At 44.8% G+C, this 12,161-nt stretch overlaps 1 protein-coding gene across 1 annotated transcript in view; it reads left to right on the forward strand.

Annotated features, from left to right (window-relative positions):
* Positions 1-12,161, forward strand: part of LOC135553133 (roundabout homolog 1-like) — a 331,155-nt gene that overhangs the window by 229,457 nt on the left and 89,537 nt on the right. The window contains exons 7-12 of the mRNA XM_064985272.1: positions 252-260; positions 1,220-1,344; positions 4,162-4,333; positions 6,850-7,055; positions 11,358-11,439; positions 11,679-11,844. Coding sequence (XP_064841344.1) covers positions 252-260; positions 1,220-1,344; positions 4,162-4,333; positions 6,850-7,055; positions 11,358-11,439; positions 11,679-11,844 — 760 coding nt within the window. The remainder of the gene's footprint in view (positions 1-251; positions 261-1,219; positions 1,345-4,161; positions 4,334-6,849; positions 7,056-11,357; positions 11,440-11,678; positions 11,845-12,161) is intronic.

The raw sequence follows: 12,161 nt of genomic DNA on the forward strand, positions 1-12,161 counted from the left end.
TTTGCATTATTTTGACATAATGTAATGAGTCACCAATGTGCTTCTGTTCCCACTGGACTGGCCCCACATGCCATGTCTCAAATTCATTCAGTGACAATGCCATTATTATTTTGACCCATGAAACATCCTATTGTTGCCTTCCTTATCTGTTATCTTTGTGTCATGTTCATTTATTTCATGGTGTTGTTTATGATTTATTTATTCATCTCTGGCCTTGTGTGTTGTTCTGTCGTCTTTCTGTTTCCTTCCAGTTCTTTCTGGTAAGTTGAAATGTCACCTGTCACCTATTCACCCTGGCACCCTGACAGAGACAGGAAGCTGTCACAGCACCACCCCCTCCATCCTCCTCCCATCACCCTCCACCCACCAATCAGCACTCATGTTTCACTTGTCAATGGCAACAGTGACAAAAGGACATTAATGGGTAAAAATCTGTAATCCAAGGTAAAACCAAATCATTTCATTATATTATTTTCCTACACCTTGTTGTGTTACTTTATGCTTTCCCAAATATCCCATTTTAACTGTGGAGTGTCTGAATGTGGAGTGACAGGCTGCAGATTTCTTTAATAGATGTATTACGTGGGCCGTATCAGCGTTAAGATGTTTGGGGTATAGTAATATTCTGTTACTTACCTGCTGTCCTCAGAGATGAAGGTGTAATTCACCCGGCCGCTGGCCCTCAGCATTCAGGCTGTGTCCCTCCACACAGGCCTATGAGCACAGTGAGGCCCAGTGTCACTGTGTGTCACGTTGGGAGGTAACACAGCGCTTCACTCCGAAACAGTTTGTCATTAAGATGGCTGGGCCTGGTCCAGGATGCTCCTACAGATGGCTCATTTATCCCCCATGTCCATGTAAATATTACTGGTCTGTGTCCTTGCCCATGTTAATGCAGAGACCCACATGGGGCCACGCTCCTGTTTTGTCTATTCATTAAACTGTTAATATATACACAGCCTGCATTATGGATTGGACTGACTTTCAGTCAACATACGAGCAACCAGAAAAGTCTACTCTAAACAGAGACAACCTGAATCCTTAACCACAGCTCATTGAATACAGAACCCATAACTGTAACATTCAAATGCCTTTGTTTTCCATTCAAATGAGCCAGACCAGGATATTAATTGTAATGTCTGATATCTCTGTCTGATGTTATGTGATATGCGATGCTGTGTCAGTATGTTAGCTAACTGTCCCCATGCCTGTCCTCTAGTGCCCCCTGTGTTTGTGGTGCGGCCCAGGAACCAGGTGGTGGCGGTGGGGAGGACCGTCACCTTCCAGTGTGAGGCAACAGGAAACCCTCAACCTGCTATCTTCTGGCAGAGAGAGGGCAGCCAGGTGAGAGGCTCTGGGGGACCTACAGTACACCAGGAACCCAACATGAGCACATGTTGAGGAATGCTTATGGAACAAAAAAGAAAGACAACCAAGTAGTAAATCATAGTCTTCATTATTTTATTATTTGATATTCCCATAAGATCTTTACACATTTTATGATTGCACCTATAAAACCAGCCATACAATCAGTGAACTTCACTGACCTTCACACTGATGCTTCAATTGGACCGTTCCATTCCATCACCCTTCAGGTCTTCCATAGCCTACTGTCTTTATCTGATCTGCTTCTCTATATGTGTCCTCTCTTCTCTCTTCTCTGTCTATATCCATCCTGTCTTCTCTCTTCTCTGTCTACATCTGGCCTGTCTTCTCTCTTCTCTGTCTATATCCGTCCTGTCTTCTCTCTTCTCTGTCTATATCTGTCCTGTCTTCTCTCTTCTCTGTCTATATCCGTCCTGTCTTCTCTCTTCTCTGTCTACAACTGGCCTGTCTTCTCTCTTCTCTGTCTTCTCTCTTCTCTGTCTATATGTGTCCTGTCTTCTCTCTTCTCTGTCTATATCCGTCCTGTCTTCTCTCTTCTCTGTCTATATCTGTCCTGTCTTCTCTCTTCTCTGTCTATATCCGTCCTGTCTTCTCTCTTCTCTGTCTACATCTGGCCTGTCTTCTCTCTTCTCTGTCTTCTCTCTTCTCTGTCTATATCTGTCCTGTCTTCTCTCTTCTCTGTCTATATCTGTCCTGTCTTCTCTCTTCTCTGTCTATATCCGTCCTGTCTTCTCTCTTCTCTGTCTATATCTGTCCTGTCTTCTCTCTTCTCTGTCTATATCTGTCCTGTCTTCTCTCTTCTCTGTCTAAATCTGTCCTGTCTTCTCTCTTCTCTGTCTATATATGTCATGTCTTCTCTCTTCTCTGTCTATATCCGTCCTGTCTTCTCTCTTCTCTGTCTATATCTGTCCTGTCTTTTCTCTTCTCTGTCTATATCCGTCCTGTCTTCTCTCTTCTCTGTCTATATCTGTCCTGTCTTCTCTCTTCTCTGTCTATATCCATCCTGTCTTCTCTCTTCTCTGTCTATATCTGTCCTGTCTTCTCTCTTCTCTGTCTTCTCTCTTCTCTGTCTATATCTGGCCTGTCTTCTCTCTTCTGTCTTCTCTCTTCTCTGTCTACATCTGGCCTGTCTTCTCTCTTCTCTGTCTTATCTCTTCTCTGTCTATATGTCCTGTCTTCTCTCTTCTCTGTCTATATCTGGCCTGTCTTCTCTCTTCTGTCTTCTCTCTTCTGTCTTCTCTCTTCTCTGTCTACATCTGGCCTGTCTTCACTCTTCTCTGTCTTCTCTCTACTCTGTCTATCTGTCCTGTCTTCTCGCTTCTCTGTCAATATCTGTCCTGTCTTCTCTCTTCTCTGTCTATATCCATTTTGTCTTCTCTCTTCTCTGTCTATATTTGTCCTGTCTTCTCTCTTCTATGTCTATCTGTCCTGTCTTATTTCTTCTCTGTCTATATCCATTTTGTCTTCTCTCTTCTCTGTCTATATCTGTCCTGTCTTCTCTCTTCTCTGTCTATATCTGGCCTGTCTTCTCTGTCTATATCTGTTCTTCCTCCTCTCTTCTCTCTTCTCTGTCTATCTGTCCTGTCTTCTCCTTTCTTCGTCTATATCCGTCCTGTCTTCTCTCTTCTCTGTCTATATCTGGCCTGTCTTCTATCTTCTCTGTCTATATTTGTTCTGTCTCCTCTCTTCTCTGTCTTCTCTCTTCTCTGCCTATCTGTCCTGTATTCTCCTTTCTTTGTCTATATCTGGCCTGTCTTCTCTCTTCTCTGTCTATATTTGTTCTGTCTCCTCTCTTCTCTGTCTTCTCTATTCTCTGTCTATCTGTCCTGTATTCTCCTTTCTATGTCTACATCTGTCCTGTCTTCTCTCTTCTCTGACTATATCTGTCCTGTCTTCTCTCTTCTCTGTCTATATCTGTCCTGTCTTCTCTCTTCTCTGTCTATATCTGTTCTTTCTCCTCTCTTCTCTCTTCTCTGTCTATCTGTCCTGTCTTCTCCTTTCTTTGTCTATATCTCGTCTGTCTTCTGTCTTCTCTGTCTATATCTGTCCTGTCTTCTCTCTTCTCTGTTTATATATGTCCTGTCTTCTCTCTTCTCTGTCTATATCCGTCCTGTCTTCTCTGTCTATATCTTTTCTGTCTTCTCTGTTCTCTGTCTATATCTATCCTGTCTTCTCTCTTCTCTGTCTATATATGTCCTGTCTTCTCTCTTCTCTGTCTATATCTGGCCTGTCTCCTCTCTTCTCTCTATATGTCATGTCTTCTCCTTTCCCTGTCTATATCTGTCCTGTCTTCTCTCTTCTCTGTCTATATCTTTTCTGTCTTCTCTCTTCTCTGTCTATACCTGGCCTGTCCTCTCTCTTCTCTGTCTATATCTGTCCTGTCTTCTCTCTTCTCTGACTATATATGTCCTGTCTTCTCTCTTCTCTGTCTATCTGCCCTGTCTTCTCCTTTCTTTGTCTATATCTGGCCTCTCTTCTCTCTTCTCTGTATATATATGGCCTGTCTTCTCTCTTCTCTGTCTATGTCTGGCCTGTCTTCTCTCTTCTCTGTCTATATCTGTCCTGTCTTCTCTCTTCTCTGTCTATATCTGTTCTGTCTCCTCTCTTCTCTGTCTATATCTGGCCTGTGCTCTCTCTTCTCTGTCTATATCTGTCCTTTTTCCTCTCTTCTCTGTCTATATCTGTCCCTTCTCCTCTCTTCTCTGTCTATATCTGTCCCTTCTCCTCTCTTCTCTGTCTATATCCGTCCTTTCTTCTCCCCTCTCCGTCCTCTAGAACCTGCTCTTCTCCTACCAGCCCCCCCAGCCGTCTAGTCGCGTCTCCGTCTCCCAGACGGGGGACCTGACTATCACAGATGCAGAGCGCTCAGACGTGGGCTACTACAGCTGCCAGGCCCTCAACATCGCTGGCTCTGTCATCACCAAGGCCCTGCTGGAGGTCACTGACGGTGAGTTCCGCCAATCAGTGACTCCCAGAATTAGATCTTGGAGGCATCTTGGTGGTATTGTCACACCTTGGCACATAGACATGTAGGGGTTTGAATAAACACATAATAATATACATGAGCTGTATTTAAGTGTCTAAAGTACATATTGAGGTCTGTGGAGTTTTGGTCAGACTGTGCTCCAAGTCTGGCCCGGTCTCTGTGATCCTGAAAGAGTTGGAGACTCTGTGGTGACTCATCTTCTCCAGGAGCCTGGCTTGCCTCTTGGCTCTGGGCTGTTGGCTCCTGGCAGTGTATCATTTATGCTGGCTGGTGTCTCCTCTAGGAGTCTCCTCTCATTAACAGACTAGCCTGCTGGTGGAGGGATCTGTCTTTGTGGGGAGGCCTGGTTCAGACCTCTAATCACTCTCAGTCAATGCAGCCAGCCTGGTAGTGTAGTCCCCTTGGCTTTAGTCCCAGCATTCCCATAGCGACTCACTCAGTCTCTCCGGTCACTATTATTTTGTTTACCTCTCACCAAGATTCAATCCTCTCTAACCAGACACCCCTCACCTAGATTCAACCCTCTCTAACCAGACACCTCTCACCAAGATTCAATCCTCTCTAAACAGACACCTCTCACCAAGATTCAATCCTCTCTAACCAGACACCTCTCACCTAGATTCAACCCTCTCTAACCAGACACCTCTCACCAAGATTCAATCCTCTCTGAACAGACACTTCTCACCAAGATTCAACCCTCTCTCTCACCAAGATTCAATCCTCTCTAACCAGACACCTCTCACCTAGATTCAACCCTCTCTAACCAGACACCTCTTACCTAGATTCAACCCTCTCTAACCAGACACCTCTCATCTAGATTCAACCCTCTCTAACCAGACACCTCTCACCTAGATTCAACTCTCTCTAACCAGACACCTCTCATCTAGATTCAACCCTCTCTAACCAGACACCCCTCACCTAGATTCAACCCTCTCTAACCAGACACCTCTCATCTAGATTCAACCCTCTCTAACCAGACACCCACACCTCGATTCAACCCTCTCTAACCAGACACCCCTCATCTAGATTCAACCCTCTCTAACCAGACACCTCTCATCTAGATTCAACCCTCTCTAACCAGACACCCCTCACCTAGATTCAACCCTCTCTAACCAGACACCTCTCATCTAGATTCAACCCTCTCTAACCAGACACCTCTCATCTAGATTCAACCCTCTCTAACCAGACACCTCTTACCTAGATTCAACCCTCTCTAACCAGACACCCCTCACCTAGATTCAACCCTCTCTAACCAGACACCTCTCATCTAGATTCCACTCTCTCTAACCAGACACCTCTCATCTAGATTCAACCCTCTCTAACCAGACACCCCTCACCTAGATTCAACCCTCTCTAACCAGACACCTCTCCCTCTACCTTTGTAGCTGAGCCTGCTCTCTCTCTCTCCCTCTCTCTTTGGCATGGCAGGTCCTGGTAGACAGTAGAAGGAGAAGATAATAACAGTTATTAAAGGCAGCAGGCCTCCTCATCTCCGTAGGCAAATCTGGTAATTCCAGGTCACAGTGACGATGTTTTAGTAACGACACCAGAGCCAGTCTCCCATGTATGGTACTACACTGAGTGTGTGTGTAAATGTACAGACGTATGTCCTACATTATGTGTATTTAAAAGGGGATACACATACTGCATGTTTACAATGGATTTGCTATCCCTTTGAACCAAACCTTGTGCTTCTGACTAAATCAGCTGCGCTGGCAGAATTGGTTATCAATAGCAGTATTAACAGCGTTAATGATAACAGCCTCAGTAGCAATCTACAACAGCAGGGACATGATGGACACCGTTCTCATAATGGAAATGAAATGGAGACAAAACACGTTTAATTCAATCTGTGTGTGTCGACTGGTGAACGCCCACTGAGAGGGGGATGATGAGGAGGAAGAGGGGGAGAGGGGACAGAGGAGGGAGGGACAATTCTTCACGGTAATAACATTGTCTGTGCTGCTAGGTATTTAGAAGCGGTTTCTCTCATGTTCTGTGTTTTATAGACTGGAGGTGTGCTTTCATGAGGGGGTGTGGTTTAAAGAAGGGGGTGTGGTTTAACGAGGGGGGTGTGGTTTAAGGAGGTGGAGAGGGGATGGGGGGGTTTGGTTGGCTGTGAATGTTAACGTCTCCACTGGAGTCTGGATCTGCAGAAAGAGGACTTGTATGTTAGCCAGTTTTATTTTAATTACACCTCATTTGTTTGGCTAAGGTCAACTCCTACTGCTGAATGATTAGAAAATTGCTTCCAGTTGTGAAAATTTCATTTCATAAAATTTTTGAATTTCTCTGTGACTTTCTCACCTTCCTCTGTCATGTATGTGTTTCTCTACAATCCCACTGTATAATTGTCTCTCAATTTATTTTATTATTCTCATCAAATCCACTCAATATTGTTCTCTCATCGTCCACTCAAATGATATATATTCTCTCCCACACAGTCTCTAACTCTCCCCCTCTCTCTCTCTCTCTAGTGGTGTCTGATCGCCCACCTCCAGTTGTCCGCCAGGGTCCGACCAATCAGACAGTCTCTGTGGACGGGACGGTGGTTCTGAGTTGCCTAGCAACGGGTAAGCCCACCCCCACCATCATGTGGAGGAAGGACGGGGTGTTGGTGTCCACTCACGACTCCCGAGTCAAACAGCTGGACACGGGCGCACTGCAGATCCGCTACGCCAAGGTACACACAACACACTCAAACATGTAAACACACGCATACACACACACACATTCACATGCACGCTCGCGCGCACACACAAAGAAACTCTCATCTTCACTGAATACACAGTATAAACACATGGAATGGTAGACCTTCTCTCCAAGCTTTCCAAAGCATAAAGATAAAACATTGTATTGATGTATCTCTCTGGTTCAGATTACTAGTACTGAGAAAACACATCAAACTGCAGGCGGACTGTGTATGAAGCCTTTATACTACAGGACTGTCTGCTCTACAGAGCAACATGTAGGTCTACTGTAGTGTACCAGCTCACATGGAATATCTTACTGAGGCAGTTGGCTGTCCAACCATATGCCCCATTATCCTAATATATGGAAATAAGAACTTCATTGAATGGAATTCTGTTCTCAATGTAGAACAGTTTGGCTGTTTGAAAACTTCCGAATTGACCTCCTTCATATGTTTACATTTCCAATCAAGCTCTTCCATTAGCCGAGACATTAACCTGTTGCGTTGCGCAATCCCGGATCCGGGATTCTATTTATAGCCTCAAGCTCATTAGCATAACGCAACGTTAACTATTCATGAAAATCGCAAATGAAATGAAATAAATATATTTGCTCTCAAGCTTAGACTTTTGTTAACAACACTGTCATCTCAGACTTTCAAAATATGCTTTTCAACCATAGCTAAACAAGCATTTGTGTAAGAGTATTGATTGCTAACATAGCTATAAGCCTAGAATTTAGCCAGCAACATTTTCACAAAAACAAGAAAATAATTCAAAAATGTAAAATCATTTACCTTTGAAGAACTTCAGATGTTTTCAATGAGGAGACTCTCAGTTAGATAGCAAATGTTCAGTTTTTCAAAAAAATATTATTTGTGTAGGACAAATCGCTCCTTTTGTTCACGTTTGGCTATGAAAAAAACCTGTATACAGTTATAGCCTCAAGCTCATTAGCATAATGTAACGTTAACGATTTCTGAAAATCGCAAATAAAATGAAAATAATGCACCTGCTCTAAAGCTTAGCCTTTTCTTAACAACACTGTCATCTCAGATTTTCAAAATATGCTTTTGAACCATCGCTATTCACTAATTTGTGTAAGAGTATGCTAAGCTAGCTTAGCATTTTGAGTAGCATTTAGCACGCAACATTTTCACAAAAACCAGATAACCAAATAAATAAAATCATTTACCTTTGAAGAGCTTCGGATGTTTTCAATGAGGAGACTACATAGCAAATGTTCAGTTTTTCCTGAAAGCATCTTTGTGTAGGAGAAATCGCTCCGTTTTGTACATCACATTTGGCTACCGAAACGAACCGAAAATTCAGTCACCAACAACGTCAAACTTTTTCCGAATTAACTCCATAATATCGACCGAAACATGGCAAACGTTGTTTGGAATCAATCCTCAAGGTGTTTTTTCACATATCTCTTCATTGATATATCGTTTGTGGAAGCCTGCTTTCTTCTCTGAATTCCATGGAAAAATACTTGCAGCTGAGCTTTGCGCACCAATTTCGGTGCAGGACACCGGGCGGACACCTGGTAAATGTGGTCTCTTATGGTCAATCTTCCAATGATATGCCTACAAATACGTCACAATGCTGCAGACACCTTGGGGAAACGACAGAAAGGGCAGATTCATTCCTCTCGCATTCACAGCCATATAAGGAGACAATGGAAAACGGAGCCTCAAAAATCCTGCTCATTTCCTGGATGCCGTTTCATCTTGGTTTTGCCTCTAGCTCACGTTCTAGGGCACGCACAGAAAATATCTTTGCAGTTCTGGAAACGTCAGAGTGTTTTCTTTCCAAAGCTACCAATTATATGCATAGTCGAGCATCTTTTTGTGACAAAATATTGCGCTTAAAACGGGCACGTCTTTTTATCCAAAAATGATATAGCGCCCCTAGAGTTTCAAGAGGTTAATAACGCATTCCCCCAATCACTTTCAACGCTGTCCTGAATAACGTCTATACGGCGGAACGGCTGGCTGACTGGCTGGCAGAATAACTCCTGCTGCTCCATCAGTAAATAAAGCATGTGATCAGTTCCCTCCTAGGGTCCAGCCATGCCTCTCCTCTCCTCAGTGAGCCGTCAATCAGCTGTCAGGGGCTTGAAGTGAATTCACACACACTATTGTCCTGTCACTCAACAGAGTGTGATGGGGAGCTGTGTGAAGCAGAACACTGAGGGAGAGACCAGGTGGGTGCCGATGCATTCTCCAGATGGAGGCATCAAGGGGTCAGAGTTCGCGTTAGACTGTTGCTGTGTGTATGCGTGTGTGTTGTGATGACTGCAGGCAGGTTGTGTGTGGTGACAGGGCTGTGGTGAATGGGCAACACTGTGAGAACAGTGTGATGTGTTTTCAACCCAAACCTTACGTAAGGCAATTGACATGAATGAACATTTAGTTTATGTTTGGAGGTAACGCACCATGTCTTTTGTAATGCATTTTAAGGAGCTGGATGACTTGTCTTACCTGTCAGGTTGAGCTTAGATGGACCCAGCCTGGAGGCTGATCTACAGGGCACAAACACTCTCCCTCTCGCACACACACTGAGACACACTCTCCCTCTATCAAACACACTGAGACACACACTCTCCCTCTATCAAACACCTCTATCAAACACACTGAGACACACACTCCCTCTCTCAAACACACTGAGACACACTCTCCCTATCAAACACACTGAGACACACACTCTCCCTCTCTCAAACACACTGAGACACACACTCTCCCTCTATCAAACACACTGAGACACACATTCCCTCTCTCAAACACACTGAGACACACTCTCCCTATCTCAAACACACTGAGACACACACTCTCCCTCTCTCAAACACACTGAAACACACACTCTCCCTCTATCAAACACACTGAGACACACACTCCCTCTATCAAACACACTGAGACACACACTCCCTCTCTCAAACACCTATCTCAAACACACTGAGACACACACTCTCCCTCTATCAAACACACTGAGACACACACTCCCTCTCTCAAACACACTGAGACACACACTCTCCCTCTATCAAACACACTGAGACACACACTCTCCCTCTATCAAACACACTGAGACACACACTCTCCCTCTATCAAACACACTGAGACACACACTCCCTCTCTCAAACACACTGAGACACACACTCTCCCTCTATCAAACACACTGAGACACACTCTCCTTCTTTCAAACACACTCTCCCTCTATCAAACACACTGAGACACACACTCCCTCTCTCAAACACACTGCAAACACACTGAGACACACTCTCTCTCCCTCTCTCAAACACACTGAGACACACACTCTCCTCTCAAACACACTGAGACACATCAAACACACTGAGACACACACTCTCCCTCTATCAAACACACTGAGACACACACTCTCCCTCTATCAAACACACTGAGACACACACTCCCTCTCTCAAACACACTGAGACACACACTCTCCCTCTCTCAAACACACTGAGACACACTCTCCCTCTTTCAAACACACTGAGACACACACTCCCTCTCTCAAACACACTGAGACACACACTCTCCCTCTCTCAAACACACTGAGACACACTCTCCCTCTCGCAAACACACTGAGACACACTCTCTCCCTCTCTCAAACACACTGAGACACACACTCTCCCTCTCTCAAACACACTGAGACACACTCTCCCTCTCGCAAACACACTGAGACACACACTCTCCCTCTCTCAAACACACTGAGACACACACTCTCCCTCTCTCAAACACACTGAGACACACTCTCCCTCTCTCAAACACACTGAGACACACTCTCCCTCTCTCAAACACACTGAGACACACACTCTCCCTCTCTCAAACACACACACTCTCCCTCTCACACACTAGAGAGTGTCACCATATCTGTTCTGTAAAGCACTCTTTTCCCTGAGGGGAGGGTGAGATGAGTGATGAGGAGGAGGAGAGGAGGGGAGAGGGAGAGGAGGTCTCCAATTAGTCTTTGTTCCTGTGGAAATCTTTTCAATTTGACTGGTACAATCCTGCCACTTGGCCTTCCCAGATGCTTTTCCCACTTTCTAGAGGGAAATATAATGGTGAGATTACCAGGCACTGATGGCTGGCTGCTAGGGACCACAGCAGCATGTCAATGAGAGGGAGAGAAAGAGAGATGTTGGGGAGGAAGCAGCATTATTTTAGTCCAATTCCACTGATGTCCAGGCAGTACCTTGTCATTTGCATTTGAACCTAGAGCGATCACTAATCTAGTCCCTCTCCCCTCTATTTCCTGTCTTCTTTTTTTCTGTCTTATAGCTGGGTGACACAGGCATGTACACATGCATCGCCTCCACTCCCAGTGGCGAGGCCTCGTGGAAGGCCTATCTGGATGTCCAAGGTAAGCCACTGGGCTACTGCCTACTGTCACTGTTCCTGCACTCCATAATGAATTAAATACATTCAGTCTGTAATTGCTTTTTTAGTTGGAATGTCACAATCTTGCCACCAGCCCAGGGAGTGTGTGTGAGTCTGTGTGTGTGTGAATGTGCTTGGTATGCATTCCATAGTCTGGCGTTACTGATAAAGTATTAATTTAGCTTTATAGAAAATGTCTCATGATACTCTCCTCATCTTCAGAGTTTGGGGTTCCAGTGCAGCCGGCCAGACCCACTGACCCCAACCTGATCCCCAGCGCCCCCTTCAAACCTGAGGTCACTGACGTCACCCGCACCTCGGTCACTCTGTCCTGGAAGCCCAACTTCTCAGGAGCCACGCCCACCTCCTACATCATAGAGGCCTTCAGGTAAGAGCAGAGGACATAGGAGGTCACTTGTGACCAAAATAAATAAAGTGATGTCACAGTGTATTTGTATTTATTATGGATCCCCATTAGTTCCTGTCAAGACAGCAGCTACTCTTCCTGGGGTTTCTTATGGATCCCCATTAGTTCCTGTCAAGACAGCAGCTACTCTTCCTGGGATTTATTATGGATCCCCATTAGTTCCTGTCAAGGCAGCAGCTACTCTTCCTGGGGTCCAGCAACATTAATGCAGTGATATACAATTTTAAAAACATTACATATCATACGCCTATGGTCTGAGTGTGTGTATGAACTTTAAA

Source organism: Oncorhynchus masou, chromosome 13, assembly GCF_036934945.1.
Source record: "Oncorhynchus masou masou isolate Uvic2021 chromosome 13, UVic_Omas_1.1, whole genome shotgun sequence".
Lineage (NCBI taxonomy): Eukaryota > Metazoa > Chordata > Actinopteri > Salmoniformes > Salmonidae > Oncorhynchus > Oncorhynchus masou.